The following is a 19754-nucleotide window of genomic DNA, read 5'->3' as shown; positions in this document are numbered from 1 at the left end:
CGGCGATGGCATTGGGGCAGGAATCGGAGTACGAGCTGGGTTGGGGCAGCACTGCGTTCCTGCACCGCCCTATCGCGTTTTATATCCCTGATTTTTGAAATTTCTATTTTGCATCTGCAGGGTTTTCTTCCTCTATTAAAATCCCCCGGGCTGGGGAAGGAGGAGCGCGTGGGGGGGGCAAAGGGGTCGGGGGTGCTGAGTCCCTCCCACCTCCCCCGCTGCCACCCACAGAGGGACCCGCGGGGCCGCACAGCGGCGATTCCCGGGGACCTCCCAGGGCTCAGCTCCGCTCCGGGGGTGGTCGGCGCAGCGGGGGCCCTCTGTGCCACAGCTCTGCACTGCTCGGTCACCGCTGAGGACTTTGCTCCCCAGGGCCCCACAGCCGCCAGCACGGCTGCATGGGGGGGGGGAGGGACAAAGTCCACACAGGGAGACGGCGGGCTGCCAGGCTGGGGGTCCCGCAGGAGGCACCGGCTGGAGTCACTGTCCTGGGAACACCACAGGGCCCCCCGAGCACCGGGCGCGCGTGGTGGGACGGCACCGACTTCTCCAGCTCCACCGACACCTTCTGTGCAGCTCCTGCCTCCACGGAGCCCCTCCGAGTCCCCCCAGCAACCCCACCCATCCATCCATCGCTCCCTTATAATCTTCTCCTGCCCCCAAGACTCCCCTAAAACCTTTTCTGTGTTACTGACCCCTTCAGTAGAGCTCTCTGCCCCACACATCCCCCAGCACTCCCCTCCCGTTCATCCCCGCTGCCCACCGCCCCCCGCGGCTCTCTCGGCCACGCCCCCTTACCGTCACCCCGCCCCCTCCCTCGAGCCCCGCCCACGCGGTCGCGGCGCCGCGGACCTCGCGCGCCCCCTGGCGGCCGCGTGCCCGCCCGCTCGGGGTCCTCCCAGCGCGACGCTCTAGGCGGCGGCCGGCGGACTCGCTGCTCCCGGCGGGCTCCGGCCCGGGCTGGGGGACGCGGCGCTGGCGGGTCCCGGTCCCCGACCCGGAGCTCGGAGCCCGCGGGCCGGGCAGGGGCCGGGCCCGGGTCCGGCGTGTAGCTCTGGGCCCGGGCCTCAGCTCCCGGATGGCGGAGCCGGGCAGCGCCTCAGGTACCGACCCACGGCCGGGCCTCGTCCCGAAGCGCAGCGCGCCGCTCTGAGACCGCCGCCCGGCGTGCCGCGTCCCCTCCCCTCCCGCGGCGCCCCACCTGCACAGTCCCGGTGTCCTCCCGCTCCATTAACCCTTTTGTGTCCCCCCTCAATAACCCCTTCGTCCCCCCCCCGTGGACCCCTCTCCTGCCCCCTCAGCCTCCCCCGATTGCTTCCCGCCCCCCCCCAGTTGGCACTTTGTCCTCCCTCCGTTTCCCCTTTGCCCCATTGCCCCCTGCACCCCATCCTCCCCACCCCCTCCCCCCCCCGCCTCGTGCCGGGTTCCGGTGTTCGTTGTGTTTGCGTGGAGCCCTACGGGGGTTGGAGGGGGAGCGGGGCTGAGCGAAGGGCTGAGCCTGGTGCCCCCCCAGCCACCCCTGCACTGATGGGATCCCCCTCTGCTTTTTCTCGTCGCCCTCATGCTGGCTGCAGTAAGTTCTCAGGGTCCATCCCAGAGCCCTCGCAGGGCAGAGGGAGCGCTGGAGGGAGAGGGGAACAAAGAAGAAAGAGAGGGCGAGGATAATGTATTTTCTGTGGGATTTTTGTTTCCGTGAGAGAACTGATGGGATGGCAGCCCCCGGGAAAAGGCCCCCAGAGCCCAGCCTGAGGAGTCGGCTGCAGATCGGCGATCGGTGCTGAAGGTCGGTGAGGAGTAAAGCCACGCAGTGCCGGGATGCGGAGCGGCGGCGATGTGTTGGGTGACAGCAGCTGACAGCTCCAGCCTGCCCCACGCCAAGCCTTCCTCCACTAGAGGACTTTGCGGGATGTGGATGCAGCAGGGAGGTGTTGAAGGGCCGGAGCTAAGGCAGGGTGACGTGGAGCTGCAGGGAAGGTCGGTAGGTTGTGGCTTGGTGTGAGAACCAAACAGGGGAGCCTCTGCAGCTGCGCAGGGATGTGGCCCCAGGAGTCACTGTTTGACTCGGAGGGACTGGTGAGGTGGATTCCGGTGTGGCAGAGCGGGAGATTTCCAACAGCCTTCTTGTTGTATGTGCTGCTGTGGTGCCAGGCTGGGTAGCTATAAGGCCCTGGATGCAGAGGCTGCTGGCTGTGCTTGCCAAATAAAGCGTGACATCCTCCTGCGTTAACCTGCTGCTGAACCCAGTGCTCCGGAGTGGGTGTGTATCTATTAGGATTGATTCAGAGTTGCCCTGTTTTCTCACTGCTGGGTGTGTAACTCCTGTGTGCTTGGTGCTTGCACTCACTGACTGTGAGCAGATAGCTGGATTTTTGTGTTATTTGGCATTTGGTAGTTTTCAAAGTCTGAAATAGATCGACGGTTGTGTTCAGTTGTTGATAGGGCTGCTTGTTCTGACTTGTAAGGACCTTCCATCAAATGAAGACACCTTCCCATCCCTGAGCAGCAGATGTCACATGCTCTGAGTCCTCACTGCTCTCTGCCCTTCCATCTGCTCCTGGGTACAATCCCTAAGCTGAGAAGTCAAATATCTCTTAGTTTTAGGTTCTCTAGATGTGTTTTTTTCCAAAGTTACGTATTTAAGGGCACTTGCTGGTCTCTGCCCATTGGGATGCACGTGCTTTCATCTCCAGTGTCTGCTCTGAGTTCTCAGCGCCGTACATTTGCTAAAAAACAGGAACAAATGGCAAAGAAGGATGATTTGCAGTGGCCATCCAAAGTGTGTGTCTGAATGTCTGATGCTTGCTTGAAGTGTGCTGTGCATTTTAGGAGCAGAACTATGATCTGTATTCACTGAGGAACACAAAGTGTGCCTTTTTCCTTCCCGTGATGTTTGAGGAGACATTCACTAGCACCATCCCTTCCCCACATGCTTATTCTTCTCCCTTTTCTTATCTCTTGAATTGTAGCTTTCTTGCCAGGTGGAAGATGGGGCTGTTTCCCTCGTGTTCTGGGCAATGCTGACACCTGGTTACCATGAAGTCCCGAAGGACATAGAGGGACAGTGGAAGTGGGATTTTCTCACCTTCAGAAAACCCAAACAACCAGTTGCCTAATGGTAAGAAAGCTATTTTTAATTAGGCTTATATTGCACAGGGTCCATTCATTGGGGAATGCAGTGTGAAGTTCTCAAAGCAAAAAACATCTGAGTTCCAAACACGCTGAGCCACATGAGGGGCACCCAGGAGGGTATGGGCTGTAAATGCTGCACGGTGGGAGGGACTGGGAGGAACTGGTCTGAAAATTTGATTGCTCTCTGCTTTGTGTCCTTTCCCCCAGGGATTACCTCTCCTGCTGCCGTCATGGGGAGCTGCTGCAGTTGTCTGTGTAGAGACAGCATCCCAGACAACCACCCCACCAAGTTTAAGGTAAGTATTGGACCTTCATCCCCATTATAGAATCTGTGGCAACACTGACTGCTAGGAAAGCCCAGCGTGGGTTGGGCTCTAGGCATGAAAGCAAAGAAAAACTGCTCTTGCAGATAAGTCTTTCGCTTGATAAGATTTGCAAATATGTTGCTGTCTTTTTTTTTCTTTTATTAAGTACCCTCTGCTGCAGATATTTTTTGTATTTGCAATAGAAATTTCCCTTACGCTGAGATTCAGCCTGAGCAAGGAAATGGAGAACTGGAGAGAAACCTTTTATTGCTCAGGGCTGTGTTCCAGTGTCTGTGCTGAGACACATCAGCTGAACTGCTGAGCACATATCTCCAGGCCTGCCAGCTCTGCGCTTTCTGCCAGCAGCGAATTCATGCTCTCAGCTGAGAAAAAGGCATCTCAGGAAATGATGGGGGAATCCGTGGGAATTACAGTATCTTTGTGGGAGGGCTCTTTTTTTTTCCCCTTTCCTCAATGCACCAAGCTTCCTGGTGTGAGCTGCGTGGCTCCTGCAGGTGACGAACGTGGACGATGAAGGCAACGAGCTGGGATCTGGGGTTATGGAGCTGACGCAGACGGAGCTCATCTTGCACACTCACAAGAGAGATGCAGTCAGGTGGCCCTACCTCTGCCTGCGCCGTTATGGCTACGACTCCAACCTCTTCTCCTTCGAGAGTGGCCGTCGCTGCCACACGGGGCAGGGTGAGTGCTGGTTGTTTCCTGCAGCAGGAGCTCCAGGGCTTCTCCAGGGTTTCTCAGGAGTGAGCTGCTGCTTGTGGCTTCCCACATTCCTGCATCTGATGAACCAACGGGTGTTCCTGCAGCCTCTGGTGCTCCCAGAATACCTGTGTGCATGCACATGCAGTTGATACTCTCAATTAAAACGCTAATGGGAGTGTGGTTGTGCCTCAGAACCTGGGTGTAAGTCTAGCAGTCTCATCTTGTAGTGCATGGACACTTAGGAGGTAATTGGTGAACCAGGCTTAGCTCAAGAAGTTTCCAACAGATGGAACGTATTTAATGTCAGTGTTCCTTACAGCCCAGCTCCAAGCTTGGTACCAGGCACCGAGCAACCCACAGCTGTGCATTGTGTTTCATGTGGTGTTTGGAAGTGCTTTTTGCAGGACTAGAGCTTTGTTGAGCATCCTTTAACTCTGGGAATAAACTGAAAGGACATCAGCTGCACCTTTTCCCAGACCCCTCTTCAGATTTGGTTATTTTGCAGACCTTTCAAATGTACATCAGTAGCAGCAGTTGCTTAAACACGCTTTGTTTTTGCAGCACATTCTCTCTGCCGTGGTTGGTGTTATTTCTGCTTCATGCTTTCTATTTTGTGTCTGGCAGCACTTTGTAATGCAAAGGAAAAGGAGTTTTGTGTTTTACTGATTTTTATGCAGGGGGATGCTGTGCACAGAAAAGGGAAGTGAGTCACCCAGGGGTATGTGCCAAGTCATCAGCAGCACTGGGAATGGTTTTACTATGGTGCCTGTTAGTTCCCTTCCCAGTCTGCCTCTCTTGCTTTTAAAGAGCTGAGCACTTTCTTAGTGTGCGCATCCAAGGAGCAGAGGGAGTTTGTTTCCTCGTTCTGTTGATGTGTGTGTAGACTCCTCCTTATCCACGAGGACTCTTCGTGACTGCAGAGCTATGTAAAGGACTGCACTATAGTGCCATATGATCCTTTTTAATATTTGGGGTTTTCCTCTTCTGGAATCGTGCGCTGGCAGTGAGAATTGGTTGTCTGCTTTGCCTTTTGCAGGACTAGGGTTAAGAATTCTGCTGTGAGTGTGTTTTGTTTTTATTTAGGCCCAGGCAGGGGTGGTAGGTAAAGCAGAGCTGTTTGCCCCTCGTGTGTTAGAACGTGTTTTGCAGACACATGCTCACCAGCTGTAATGCAGACAGAAGTCGGAGGGGTGACACTGTTGTGAGGAGTTTTCTCCCTTCCTTGGGAGATATTTTTCTTCTCAGTTAATTTCATTTGGAGGATCCCTTCCTGATGCTGTATTACATAAGGCAGATCTAGCTGTGTTTCGGTCAGAATGTTTTGAATGTTATTTTTTGGAGTAGCAGCTGTTGTTGCCATGCCATCCTCGTTGCTATGGCTTTTGTGCGTGTGTGGTGTGTGTGTTGCAGTGTGGGATTGCTCAGCTCTGCACACACCAGCTCTGGTTTGTGCTGCTTGCTTGGAGACACACTGCTCAACTCAATGCATTTCTGAAGTAGGACGCTCCTGTTCCTCTCTCACATAGAAACCCCACAGGGCCCAGTTCAGCTTCCACCAGTCCCTGGAAAGCCCTTCCCCTGGCAATGAGAACTGGGTGGTGTGCCAAGTGAACTGAAATAGAAGATTAGAGACGAAACAAAACCGGTTAGCTTGTATCTTTCACACCTCTGCTCGTGGAGCGCCGAGTGTCAGAAGATAATTGGGGTGCTCTGTGTTTTTACAGTGGTGCACTGCTTGGCCAGATGGCAGTCTTGGCACTGTGTGGTGATGTTGATGCAATAATCCACTCAGACGTTAGTTGTTCTCGTGTGGCTGTGTGTTTCAGGAGTTGATTATGTTAAACACAATAGAAGAAATAAAAATTGCCAGTTCATTTACAGCCCAGAATTACATATCCCCTCGCTAAAGCCAGAATTGCTTTCTTGCTTTTCCGACCCTCTTCCTCGTTACCCTGCAGGGATTTTTGCCTTCAAGTGTTCCAGAGCAGAGGAGATCTTCAATCTACTCCAGGACCTGATGCAGTGTAACAGCATCAACACTGTGGAAGAGCCTGTTGTCATCACCAGGGACAGTCACCCTACAGAGAGGGAGCACTCCCAGACCCCCCAGGCCCCCACCAGTAAGTCTCCCTCAGCCCATGTGGCAATTCCTGCTGCTGCTCATACAAAACTGCCCTTTGCGGGCCACAGATATTTCCCAAATGCTGCCTTGCTGCTGACCTGTATCTTTATGCCCGTGTGAGTCCCATACAGCGTGTTTATTTTAAGGCCCCACTTGTCTGCAGTGTGGTATTTTGTTTCCAAGGAAACAGCAACAAAAAAGCCCTTCAGTAGTCAGCCGGGTTGTCACCCTTCAGCCTGTGTTCGCCTGGAGCTCTGCCAAAAGGCCTTTTTAAGTGGCACCTACGGGGGTCAGGTGGTTCCCAAAGGAAACCAGGTCTGGAATTCAGGTTTGCTCAATTCCTGCCTCCATTAGGAGTCGCTTAAATAAATGCAAACAGGAGGGCCTAGCCCTTGTGTTTATACGAGGCACTTGGTGATAGGAATCTTCTCCAGACAAGCTGACTCTGACTTGCAGGGTGCAGTTCAGGGACCAGCTCGCTGTGGAAATGCAGTCAGCTATTTTATGCCCTGGACCAATGCTCTGTTGTAATTCTCTCCCAGGTCTGGGGTACACCATCCCAGGATTTGCCAATGGATTCCACAGTTTCCCCGGAGAAAGCCTGTCATACTTGGCAGCCCGCCACCCCTCCATCAGCAGCCTGAGGCATTCCTCTGTGGGTGAAGACTCTACTCATGCCCTCATTGGGCCTGACGATCAGGTAAACACAAATGTCCCAGATTCTCCTGTTTCCAAGCAATGAAAAAGAAGTTTGAGTTGCCAGCAGCTCCGTGCAATTCCAGGTTTCTCTTACTCCAGCAAAGCTCAAGCGATCCTTGTACCTTTGCCACTCTTCTTCTCTTTTGCTTCATTTTGGTCTTAGGGACTTCAGCTCTGATGCTTCCCTAAAACAGGCACTCTATTTAGGTGGACTGATTTGGTTTCCTTGATCTCTGAGTGATGCAGTTGATGTGAGAGAGGGAAGGGACGCCATCCGGAGGGACCTGGACAAGCTTTAGAAGTGGGCCCACATGAACCTAATGAGGTCTAGCAAGGCCAAGTGCAAGTTGTTGCACCTGGGTTGGGGCAGTCCCAGATATGAGTACAGACTGGGAGAAGAATGCTCTGAGATCAGCCCTGTGGAGAAGGACCTGGGGGTCCTGTTGGACAAAAAGCTGCACATGAGCCAGCAGTGTGCGCTTGCTGCCTGGAAGGCCAACTGCTCCTGGGCTGCATTAAAAGAGGGGTGGCAGCAGGGAGAGGGAGGGATTGTCCCCCTCTGCTCTGCCCTCGTGAGACTCCATCTGGAGTACTGCATCCAGGCCTGGGACTCCTGGCACAAGAAAGACATGGAGCTGTTGGAGGAGTGCCGTGAAGATGCTCAGGGGCTGGAACACCTCTGCTGTCAAGAAAGGTTGAGAGAGCTGAGCTTGCTCAGCCTGGAGAAGAGAAGGTTCTGGGCCTTCCAGTACTTGGGGGGAGATTATGAACAGTAGGGGGACTGACCTTTTATGTGGCAGACAGTGACAGGACAAAGGGGAACAGTTTTAAACTGAAAGAGGTGAAATACAAATTAGCTACTGGGGGAAATTCTTTGATCGGAGGACGCTGAGGCCCTGGCACTGCTGCCCAGAGGGCTGTGGATGCCCCATCCCTGGAGGTGCCCAGGGCCAGGCTGGGTGGGGCCCTGGGCATCCCGATTGGGTGGGGGGCACCCAACCCACTGCAGGGGGTTGTAACTGAAGGGTCCTTCATGTCCCTTCTAACCCAGCTGTTCTGTGATGCTATGATCCTGTAGCATTTGCTTGACATTTCTTTGACGGTGGCACTTAGCTGTGAGTCTGTCACAGTGCCTTATCAGCTATTACTGCATCCCCTAATCTGATCTGCAGATGTGTAGCCAAGTTCAGATTCCTTTCATTTTTATTTTTGATGTTCAGCTCTTTGTTCTCAGTTGTAAAATTTGAGGTTTTCCCTACATAATCCATCTTATCTCACCCATTGTCAGACAAGCCCTATGCGGGTGTGAGTGCTGCAATATATCAAGTATAAGGAGCTTGAGAAAATACTTTGCAGGTGGCTTTGGTTTTTGTTCTGTGCCATATGCATCGAATGTGAAATAGATTATTTGTTCCTTCTGCAGTTGGACTCCTTTATTTTTTTTCTTCTCCATCAGCCCACAAATCGAGAAACATCTTTTGAGTTTTGCTTCCCAAAACATTTTCAACTTTTGAAAGTCTTTCATCTCCAGCTTCATCAGCCTTTCCTGTTGGTTTCTCAGCTGCTGACAGCTGCTTTGCTCCTGCTTCTCCTTTCACTGTCCCTCTGCTTCTCTCCTTGCAGTCCCACACCTACGTGAACACAGCCAATGGTGATCAGGAGCTGAGGGGCCAACATTGTATGCACTCCTTGCCTGAAGTCCACCCTCCTTTCCCCCATAGGAAACGCAGCTGCTCCCTCGAAGACCGCAATCCCCAGGTCTTCCTGCAGCCAGGGGAGGTGAAGTTTGTCTTAGGTCCCGCACCCAACTACAGGCGCATCAGTCGGCACCACCGGGAGTGTAGGACACACTTCTGTGCTCCCAACAACAACAATGAGCGCGAGGATGAGTGCCCTTCACCCCAGTGCGTCTACGAGAATGTGAACGGCTTGCTGCCTCCGAGCACCTCATCCCTCTGCCGAGGCGGGCGTGTGAAGGTCCCCCATGAGGAGAAGGGCTCGTCCAGCTGCTCCCATCGGAGAGCTGCATTACTGCACTATGAGAACTTGCCATCGCTGCCCCCGGTGTGGGAGTGCCAGCTGCTCCGCCGGGGTGAGGAGCACACTGGGGACGCCCTGACGCCTTCTCCCAACGGCTATCCCGAGGCCGGAGAAGAGGATCCCCTGCAGAACTACATGAACTCGGAGAGCACCGCGCTGCACGGGGGCAGCAGCCTGCGGCGTGGCACCTTCCTGCCCAAACCCCAGCGCGGCTGCGTGCCCAGCGTCTTCAGCTTTGACTTCCCCCGGCCCCGGCTGGAGCAGCCGCGGCAGCTCAACTACATCCAGGTGGAGCTGGAGGCTGAGCCTCACAAGGGCCATCCCAACGTGTCGGCCTCCCGCGCCCGCCCGGCCGCCTCCCACGAAGCGCACCGGACGGACTCCTACGCAGTTATTGACCTCAAAAAGACAGCAGCCATGTCCAATTTGCAGCGGGCCCGGCCGAGGGACGATGGGACTTCAAGGAAAACTCGACACAACAGCACCGACCTGCCTCTGTAAGGGACCCAGCGCAAGCACTGCATTGTGGCTTTGGTACCCACCCTTCAGCGTGTTGCCCGGTGTGACTTCCATCCACCATTGCCTTCTGCTTCCCCGTTCACCCCATTACCTGGTGTTATGGGATGGCTCCTACAGCTGGTGTTCATGCTGCTCTATCTGTCTGTCTTACCCTCTCCGTCTCCTGTGCGGTTTGTTTTATAAAGCCTTATGGGATGTTTAAAGACGCCATCTGGAAGTTACGTTCTCTTTCTGGCACGAGGGGCTGAGGGTGCCCGTGGTGGCGCTGGCACTGCATGGATACCACCTCCAACAGCGTTAACCCTCCTGGATTCCTGCTGCTCCGTGAGCAGTGCCAGCAGCCTGGGATCTTCTCTGGGGAGACCTGACTGCATCTCGCTGCCCCAGAGTCAGTTTTTGCCTTGTGATTTCTCTGGTCCCTCACAACATGGGAGCTCATGCTGCAGTCTTTCCCTCCTCAACTTGCTCCTTGCTCCTTCTGCACTATTTTCTTGAAGCTCATAGAAGCTTCTGATACTTCTGTCCCTTTCTCAGATTCGATTTAGATTGGGCAGCTCTAGAAACTAATAGAAGAGGACAGACAGCCATGGACACAAACACTGTGATCACAGAAACCTCATTTCCCGAAGATACTTTGCTTAAAAAGAGGAGGGGCAGACTGCAACTGTGAGGGGCTGTAGGTTGGGTATAGAAGCCTTCGATGTTACTGTTCCCAGTTTGGATTTCTGGGAGGGGGCTGTTCAGAAACACTGTCCGATTGTTCCCTTATTTATTTATTAAATGTTGTTTTTGCATCCCGGTGGCGATGGCCAGCAGTGGTGCCATCATGACACATGTGCTCGTGTGCCCTCAGTCTGGGCTGTCTGAGCAGAGCTGCTGGCTTTGTAGGGCCGCTGTCAGGAAAAAGAGCAGCTGTGATTCAGTGTTTTTTAACTGGGATTCGCTGTTGCAGAGAGGGCGGGTGGGTGTGAGGTGGCCAGGCTTGGAGCACTATCAAAGTGGTTGCCTGCACCCACGTTCCTGGCCGGGTCCATGAGAAATATTTGATCCTGTTTAGGGTGAATGTGTCATTTGTTTCCTACAGCTACAGACTTGGGAAGGGCTGAATTTCCGTAAATGTGTGGCCTTTGATGTGGAGTTTTCTGTTGACACTGAAGCTGAGCTGTCAGACCTCCACGTGAGGTCCTGTGTTGGGTCTCTGCTGGTGCAGGGCATGCCTCCGCACCCCTCTGTGTGGTGACACATCTGCAGCTTAACCCCTCCCCGCATTACTTTTTGCCTCTGGGCTGTATCTGTGAGACAGAACTGCTCTGGAGTCGCTTTGGAGTCCCACCTCTCTGCTCTCTGTGTTCTTTGCCCTGGGATGTGAGTGGAGAGGCCCTGCACCCAGCAGGTTGTCCCACTGCCCCCATCGCCCATCTTGCCTGTGCCCTCCTTATTTCAGCATGGAAATCGGTGAGCAGCTGCTGTGAAGGAGGACACCACGCGGTCATCACCTGCTTCGAAGGTGCACAGACCCTGGTTCCATGTTCCTGATGTTTTTCTAAGTGCTGCCTTCAGGTCGTACTGAAAGGTGGCACTTTTGGGAGGAAGGGCAGTGCCATGCAGTTGGAAAAGCAACAGAAGTGTGCACAGTGCCATACCCGTGTCTGCAGAGTGTGGGATCCTCACCTTGCTGTTTGTTGCACTACAAATCCAAAGTGCCCCATATGCTTAAATTCAGCAACTTACCCTTTTTTTAGGAAGTTCTTGTTGTCCATTCTTTTCTCTGTCCCAACCCTTATGTGGTTTGTAACTGAAAGGAAACCAAAGGGACGCATTATTATTATGCCAAATGACTTTCTTTGAAGGAAAATGGGCTTCCCCCTAAAATCTCTCTAACTTTCATTTGGAGACGTGAGAGAAGAAATTGTTTATGAATACGTACAAAAAAAGTGAACTGCATAAAGCTTTAACAAAACGCTGTAAGTATAGAGCTCTTGCTCTGTAAGTTCACCCCCTGGGGTGGCTCCAGCAGCACCAGTAGGAGCCGGGTTCCAGTAGGAACCTGCATTTCCAGCATCACAGCCCGGTGAGAAATGCCATGCAAAGTGCTCCTACCAGACCAATGAAGAAGGGTGGAACATTTTACACTTCTGTGGTGTGAGATGACAGGGCCAGGGCTGTGGATGGGGTACAACGAGGGGTGTGCTGCTGGGCTCCGAGACACGTGTGCTCCAAAATATGGCTCACATCTGCCCCGGGCCTCCCTTTCTTCCCCCAGCAAATCCAGAGCCCCCAAACCTCACGGGGATATCGAAAGCAGGAGAGGTGAGGAGGGCACGCACAGCAAGGGCTGCGTAACAGCATCCCCTGCATTGCTACGTCTGTCCAAAGGAGGAGAATAACCCCCTTGTCTCATTTGTACGGAAGAGCTGACGTTGCTTGCTGCTGCACTTGCTGCTCTGAGAGCATCCAGCCGTGCTGCTCTGTGCTCCTCAGCATGCAGCCCTGTCAGGAGCTGGGAGCTCACACGTGATTTTCTCTATTTTTCTTGCCTTTGTGAGAAACTTCACAACGTCCTCTTTAAATAACCGGGACTCTCTCTTAACTTCTTAACCCTCTGTTTTGCAAAGTGCAGGAACAGACCCGAGTTGTTTGAGCGCAGTTCCAGGAGTGTCACTGTTGGGGTTTCTCCCCAGCATTTCCAGCGGCTCTCCGGTGTCACAGCTTCCTCTAGTGGTCAGAGCTGTAGCAGCTGCAGGGGGAGGTTGAGGCGTGGGTTGGTTCTGTCTCATTCCTTCAGTCCTCGAATGTGTGTGGTGGGCAGCACAGAGCCCTCCTCGTAGCCTTGTGGGCTCCTTCCTCCTCACTAGTTTCTTTCGGTTGAAAATCACCTTTATGAAGTACGTTGTACCTGTACAGCACTTTGCAAAGGTGGGTATGGCAGATCTTGCTTTAAGCCTTACGTGCAGGTTTGCTGGGCTTTCCCGGCGCGTGCACACCGATAGGTCTGGGAGTGCCTGCTTGAATGGGAAACTTAACCTGGGGCAGCTGATGAGCATCCCATGGCCTGGCCGTGCTCCATCCCTCACTGCGAGGATGGCCTCCCCAGGGCAGCATGCCTTACATCAGTGCTTGCATCTGTAAGTCTGGTTTAGAGCTTGAGGGATTCACCCAGGGCTGAGTGGTTCCCGCTTGGGCTTTGAGTGAACCAAGCAGATTTTCTCCCCTGGTATTTCTTCCCTGGGGACTGCATACCCAGATCTTCTGCCCAGCCCTCTCCCCACTCTGTTGGGAGGAACGGAGCTTCTCACGGCTCTCAGCTGCCTTTTATCGTGGGAGGGTTTTTCATTTTGGTTTTTTTCTTTTTTAATTCTAACCCGTTCAACGTGCCTGCCTTTCCCCCTAGGGAAGGAGCTTGGTTATTTGTGAGCTGTTTTTTGCCTTACAGAGAGAGAGTGGCAAAGGAGAGGCTGAGGATTAAAAGATGAATATTTTTTCAAAGAGCTTTGAATGTCTCAGATGTTACTGAAGCACTAAGTGTTATTTTTGTTACTGAAGCCATGCTGGTCGCTGGGAGGAAACCCAAGCCCAGCTACAGCTCCCGCTGTCCGTGTTCCTGGTTGCGTCCCTCCGAGCCCCACAGCCCCATCCCAGCAGTGCTCCCAGCTCTGGTTCTGCTCCATGCCTGTGGGCGCTGTGTGTCCTTTCCCTGTGCCTCGGCATCGCTGTGGCAAAATGGGGGAAGAGGCACCAAGCCGTTGGTGTGATGCTTTTGATGTATGAGTGAGAGCTCCCAGTCAGGGCTCAGCACTACGTCTGTATGTTCTCAGATGTCTTCTCTCAAAGTCGTTCTTCTGTCCCTCTGTGTTATGCTGCTTAGCCCTTCTTGGGTTGTACCTTGACTGTGAAGCGTCATTAACGAGCGGTTGTTAATGAATGCATTGCCTCATATAGAATCACAGAATGGCTTGGGCTGGAAAAGACCCCGAGGATCATCAGGTTCCAACCCTGTAGCCAAACTCAGTTCTGGGGGGGCTGAAGTTTGCCTTCCCCCGCAGCGTGGCTCCTCCTGGAGTGCCGTGCTCAGGCAGCAGAACAGGTTTAGGTTCCTGTTCCCAAACAGGACCGAAGGTGAATACATTAGGGGAAATCCGGAGAGCTTTGAAGTTGGCAGGTACGGGCCAAGGCGCAGCAAAAAGCTAATTCTAAAGAAGGGAACTCAAGTACTTCTTTTTCTTCCATCGGTGAATGCGATTTTGAAGTCGAAAGGCCCGGATGCATCTGCGTTCTCACGAGCTCTTCTCCCCTGTGCTTCCCCTCTCTGTGACCCGTCCTGCTGTCTCTGAGCATTTCTGACATGGCAGACAAATGGCGGTGCTTCAGGGCTGGGGATGGGGCTGCTGTGCCCGGAGGGCCGATCTCACTGCAGTCATGCTTCTTCAGCTTATCTCCGTGGGTGTCATCCAGTCTCTATATTTCATCCAGGTGTAACCTCGCAGGTGAAGAACAATAGTGCTATGTGAGCTGAGGAGTGCTCATGTCTTACGTTAACGTGCACTACAAATGTATACCGAATAAATGGAATATGGTGACGATAACAGCACTCGTGTCTTATTTTGCGTGTTGCAAGGAGGAAAATTGTCACATTTCCAAGAAAGCTTTACTTTTTATTTAAAATTAAAAGCTCGGGGGAGGGGTGTGGGATGGTGTGAAGTTGGACTTCCCTGTGGACCTCACTGGAGCAGTGCTTGCTGCCTTCCCCCAGGCAGTCTCCTTGTGTTGGGCACATTGCATCAGGCTGCTTTGGCCTTGAGGATCTTCAGCTTTCTCCTGAATTTGGGGGGTTTGGACATCTTACCAGCTGTGAAACTGTGCATAACCCCAAAGTAGCCTCTGCTACTGCTACCAGGCATGCTGTTCTGAGTTGTACCCTCCTCCTTCCTCTTACTAGAAACAAACAAGGACCCACAAGCAATAGGTATTACAAACTCTAATTTTAAGATGCTCTGAGTTTTTTTTTTTCCTAATCCAGATGATGCTTCTTGAGCCTTCAGAAAAGGCTTGAGCCTTCAGAAAAGAAGAAGGGGACAAAGTGGCAATTACTGAACACGGTCACAGTTCAAAGGGGGGAATTCCCTCTGAGCTGTCCCTGGAGATGGCACACCACCCGCAGCCAACCTCTTTTCTAGAGTACGGTTGGGTTTTTTTACAGGTGGCAGTAAACTGTGCATCTCCACCATGAGCAGACACTGGGCCCGTTATCTCGTCCTTACAGGCTCTGAAGGTGAGATATGAGATATAGGTTCCATAAAAAACCAGTCCAGTCCATATGGAAATGTTGTCACTTGGCGCCCCCGGTCAATCCCATTGTTTCTGTTCCCCTTGTTTTGGCCAAGGGCTGAAGCCAGACCTCGATGATAAGATAACATTTGAGCTGAAAGATATTTTGTACTTCTGATAGTAAGGCAGAACACACAATGTTTGCCATGGAGTGTGTTCCTAAGCTGTGCAGCCGAGGAGGAGAGGGCCAATGGTGCCAACAGCTCCACACGGCCGTGTCCTTTTCCCTGAGCCCCCGCACCTCTGAAGCAGGGAGAGGTAAATGTGGCAGCTGAGTTTCTGAACCAGTGAGATCTCCTAGGGCACCAACCCCGTTGGCCCATCCCATGGACTTTGCCATTGCTCTGTGCAGAGTGGATCTGCCTGCTTTTCCAGAGTACGGCCGCTGCGATCTCATTGTGCAAAGGGACAGTTTAATGTTTTGCCTTTTGAAAGTCCCTCCTGTTAACCCTTCCCAGCCAGAGTGCCTCTAAGAGCAGCCAGTAGAGCTGTCTGCATCTTCCAAAGGGAGCGTGCCTTGGGGTGCGGTGTCTTTCCAACCCAAGCCCTTGTGTTTCTTTCCTCCAGGGTCATTATGGGGCTTTCAAAAATACAGGAGGTGAGAACTGGAATGGAAACGGGAGATAACAGAGCTGCCGATAACCCGTGTTATTCTTTCCATTGTATTCCTGAAAAACAATGAAATCTTTTCCACTTCTTTCGAGGGAGTTATTGATAACCCTATCAAGTCAAAAAGGAGTTGGGCAGCAGCGAACTCGACTCTTAGGACTTTGGGTTAATTTAAAGGGTCACTCTTATTGGCTGTTTTTTTCTTTCAAGGAATAGCTCGCAAACAGATCGATGTTTGCTGCTGCTATTTGACTCTAGAGTTTCCAAGATATTCCTTAGCACTGCTTGGCAATTTCTGGGCTGCGGTGATAACCTTTGGCCACGTGCATGGCACTGGTGGAGGCAACAGGGGCTGTGGTGGGGTACATAAGGACGCGTGCGGAGCTCCAGAGGTCTACTGGGACGGCCTCCGAGAGCAGCTCACCATGAAGCGCCTGATCCTCACCATGCTGTGCCTGCACCTCTGCGAGGGGATCCTGCGGTGAGCGGGCAGGGTTTGGCTGTCCCTGGGATAGTGGCAAGTCGAGAGGGTGGCAATGTGAAACGTGCATTGGGAGCGCTGGGTTTTAAGCGAGGCCTGCGTGCAGGTGGGCATCAGGCAGGGCAGGGAGGGAGAAAAGACCAACAGAGCAAAAACAAGGGAGTGCGATGAGAAATGGAAACTTGCTTCGTATCACACCGAGCTGATGGCTTCTGCTCATTGCCTGCAGGGTTCCTCTGAAGAAGGGCAAGTCCATCAGGGAGGCGATGAAGGAGAGCGGTGTGCTCCACGACTACCTGGCGAATCACCGCCACTACGACCCTGCCTACAAGTTCTTCAGCAACTTCGCCACTGCCTATGAGCCCCTGGCGAACAACATGGATGTGAGTATCCATCCCTTGGGAACAGCGAGGGGGAGGTGAGACAGGAGGAACGGGATGCGAATAGAGAAGCCTGGGAAGTTCAGTGTAAGACCTTGAACCGATGGTTTATTTCAAGAGCTGTTCTCGTGGCCGTGCAGGAAAAGAGGGCTGTTTGTGTGAGTGCCGATGGAGCTGCTCAGCTGTGTGCTCTGTTTTGGAAATACACTGACAGTGGCACTGCAGGAAGGGTCCACGTGCCTTTGTGCTGCTTGTAAACACAGCTGCTGCACCGTGCCTGTGCTGGTGGGAGAAGCAGCAGAGAGCAGTGCCATGCTCAGGGCACAGTGCACAGCACTGTTGTAAAGGGACAGCAGGAACGTGGCAAACCCTGCAGCCCCAGGGAACCTGCAGTCCTGTGCTGCACGGGCTGAGACGTAGTATGCACACCTGAGGAGTTCCATGGAGTAAAAACCATCCCTTTTCCTCCAGATGTCTTATTATGGGGAGATCAGCATCGGGACCCCCCCGCAGAACTTCCTGGTGCTCTTTGACACCGGCTCCTCCAACCTGTGGGTACCCTCCACGCTCTGCCAGAGCCAGGCCTGCGGTGAGCTCCTGGGCAGGAGGGTGCACAGAGGGGGGCAGCAGGGGTTCTTCTGTCTGCCACTGTTGTATTTACCATAAGCAACGATTACCAGTTGTTTTATCAAAAGCAGCCCACGTGCATGCTCTGGTTGCAGGTCCCTGTTGCTTGCTCTGAACCTCTGTTGCTTGCCGTTCAGCCTCTGGCTGAGTGCCCCTTGGATGAAACCATTACTGTTCTGCTTTGATTTTCCAATCTAGCCAACCACAACGAGTTCGACCCCAACGAGTCCTCCACATTTTCAACTCAGGATGAGTTCTTCTCCCTTCAGTACGGAAGCGGCAGCCTCACTGGCATCTTTGGCTTCGACACAGTGACAGTGAGTGACACTGCAGGTGGGGGAGTGAGGGGTGCCCCAACTTTGCCCTGCAGCCTTGAACTGCATGCAGAGGGCACGCACCTGGGAAAACATGGGCTGATCACTTCTGGAGACTGGGGGGGTGTTCCCTTGGGAGCAAAACAGGGGAACTTTGTTCTTGGCTCTAACTCAGTCCCCTGTTCTGATGCGTACACATATAGCTGCAGCATGGAGCCCCGTGTTGGCTTGGTGCCCCACTGCGTGGCCCGGTGTCCTACTGTGCCTGTGGGTCACAGTGCTCCATGCTGTGCTCTCAGGGCGGCTCTGCCTCTTTTCTTCATCCCTAGATCCAGGGCATCTCCATCACAAACCAGGAGTTCGGCCTGAGCGAGACAGAGCCTGGCACCAGCTTTCTCTACTCTCCCTTTGATGGCATCCTGGGGTTGGCCTTCCCCTCCATCTCTGCCGGTGGAGCCACCACTGTGATGCAGAAAATGCTGCAGGAAAACCTGCTGGACTTCCCCGTCTTCAGCTTCTACCTGAGCGGGTAGGGATGCTCCCGTTCTTCCTTCCACCTTGTGCTGCCTTTGTGCTTCCCAGGAATTTTCTGTTTTTTTTTTTTTTTTTTCTTGTTTAAACCTTCATGAGAGCCTGTCAGCTGATGCTTCCTTCCTGCTCTCCTGTTTGCCCAACCCCTTCTATTTACTGGCATGCCAGCTGGTACCGATGGCTGTCAATCTCTACTGATACCCATGAGTATCTACCCTATCTATTTAGATACTCTTTCAGTATCTAAATGGGCTGTAAGAAAGAGGGGGACAGACTCTATAGCAGGGTCTGTGTGATAGGACAAGGGGAAATGGTTTCAAACTGAAAGAGGGGAGGTTTATGTTGGATATCAGAGCAAAGTCTTTTGCAATCAGGGCAGTGTGGCACAGCACAGGCTGCCCACAGAGGTGGTGATGTCCCATCCCTGGTGACCCCCCAAGGACAGGGATGGGGTTCTGAGCACTGATGGAGCTGTGGGTGTCCCTGTGCACTGCAGGGTGTGGGACCGGATGGCCTTTAGAGGTCCCTTCCAACTCCAACACTCCATGACTCTATGATTCTATCACTTGTGCCTTCCTCCCACAGGCAGGAGGGCAGTCAAGGTGGTGAGCTCGTCTTCGGCGGCGTCGACCCCAACTTGTACACGGGGCAGATCACCTGGACTCCTGTCACCCAGACCACCTACTGGCAGATCGGGATCGAAGAGTAAAGTGTCACTTTCTCCAGCTTCCTCCACACCAGCTCTTAGATCTGCAGCCACAAGAGGAATCTTTCTGTCACATTTGGTGGCTTCAAGGATCTCAAATCTCAGGCTTTCTGGGCTCTGGGGGCTATTCTTGGCAATGCTGATGTATAACCGTAGAAAACATTCCTCATACACCATGCCCTGCATCCCTCCTGCAGCAGCAAGGAGTTTCACAAGCTGCCTGTCTTCTCTACCCACAGCTTCGCCGTTGGTGGGCAGAGCAGTGGCTGGTGCAGCCAGGGCTGCCAGGGGATCGTCGACACGGGAACCTCCCTCCTCACCGTTCCCAACCAGGTCTTCACGGAGCTGATGCAGTACATTGGAGCTCAAGCTGATGACAGCGGCCAGGTAGGGAGAGTGGGCTGGGAAACGAGGGGAGAGAGACAGGGGATGCATTTGTCACGGGTGGGCAGTTGCTGTTGAGCACTTGGGTTGGAGGAGCATTGGAAATCCATTTTCGCATAACCACTGAGGTTGGAAAAATCCTCCAAGATGGTTTTGCTCTAATCCCCGCAGAGGAAACGATGCATCTCATAAAATGTGCATGTCTGGGTTCATGGGTCGCTGGCAGAACTCACCAGGCACAAACCAGTGGTGGCTTTCTCTTTCCCTAGTACGTGGCAAGCTGCAGCAACATCGAGTACATGCCCACCATCACCTTCGTCATCAGTGGCACCAGCTTCCCTCTGCCTCCCTCTGCCTACATGCTCCAGGTACAGCATCCCCCATGGCCTGGCCTGTGCCCTTGGCCCTTGGAGACCTAAGGGAGAGCAACCAGGGGGACAGGGGCTGGGGACAGCTGGAGGGTGCCGGCTGGAGCTGTGCAACCCAGAGCTTTCCAACACGGTTATTCCATCTTGACAGAGCAACAGCGACTACTGCACTGTTGGGATTGAGTCCACCTACCTGCCCTCCCAGACTGGGCAGCCCCTCTGGATTCTTGGGGATGTCTTCCTGAGGGTCTACTACTCCATCTATGACATGGGCAACAACCAGGTGGGCTTTGCCACTGCTGTGTAGGCAGCCCTGGTGCTGTGCCACAGCTCTGTGCACTGGGGTGCCTCCATCCCCGCAGAGCCCAGACCCCTTCTCTTGCAAAATCGTTGCATTGAAGATGGGTTTCTTTCCAGACTGTACTGTGAAGAAATAAAAGAGCCATGAAAATAAGATAAAGCATGCATAGTTTGTGGTTTTTTTATTTCACAATG

The 19754-nt window shown here is 53.3% G+C and overlaps 2 protein-coding genes across 17 annotated transcripts; both read left to right on the top strand.

Annotated features, from left to right (window-relative positions):
- The first annotated feature begins 892 nt into the window (after positions 1-892).
- Positions 893-14117, top strand: FRS3 (fibroblast growth factor receptor substrate 3). Of its 15 annotated transcripts, none has more exons than XM_046904310.1 (8): positions 1412-1974; positions 2149-2257; positions 2979-3115; positions 3337-3425; positions 3950-4136; positions 6113-6274; positions 6819-6976; positions 8599-14117. In XM_046904310.1, the coding sequence occupies exons 4-8, from the start codon at positions 3360-3362 to the stop codon at positions 9514-9516; spliced, it is 1491 nt and encodes a 496-aa protein (XP_046760266.1). In that variant the 5' UTR covers positions 1412-1974; positions 2149-2257; positions 2979-3115; positions 3337-3359; the 3' UTR covers positions 9517-14117. The 15 variants fall into 15 exon arrangements, with proteins under 15 accessions (XP_015154468.2, XP_015154467.2, XP_015154460.2 ...); XM_025143792.3 differs by having other exon boundaries at positions 2967-3115; XM_046904309.1 differs by having other exon boundaries at positions 1412-1978.
- Positions 6839-19716, top strand: PGC (progastricsin). 2 transcript variants are annotated; one of them, XM_040652686.1, is made up of 9 exons: positions 6839-6976; positions 16179-16332; positions 16801-16918; positions 17155-17273; positions 17600-17799; positions 18387-18506; positions 18747-18894; positions 19161-19259; positions 19411-19715. In XM_040652686.1, the coding sequence occupies exons 1-9, from the start codon at positions 6951-6953 to the stop codon at positions 19564-19566; spliced, it is 1140 nt and encodes a 379-aa protein (XP_040508620.1). In that variant the 5' UTR covers positions 6839-6950; the 3' UTR covers positions 19567-19715.
- Positions 19717-19754: the final 38 nt, after the last annotated feature.

The sequence above is a fragment of the Gallus gallus genome, chromosome 26, assembly GCF_016699485.2.
Source record: "Gallus gallus isolate bGalGal1 chromosome 26, bGalGal1.mat.broiler.GRCg7b, whole genome shotgun sequence".
Taxonomy (NCBI): Eukaryota; Metazoa; Chordata; class Aves; order Galliformes; family Phasianidae; genus Gallus; species Gallus gallus.
This window is presented reverse-complemented; position numbering and strand designations above follow the sequence as displayed.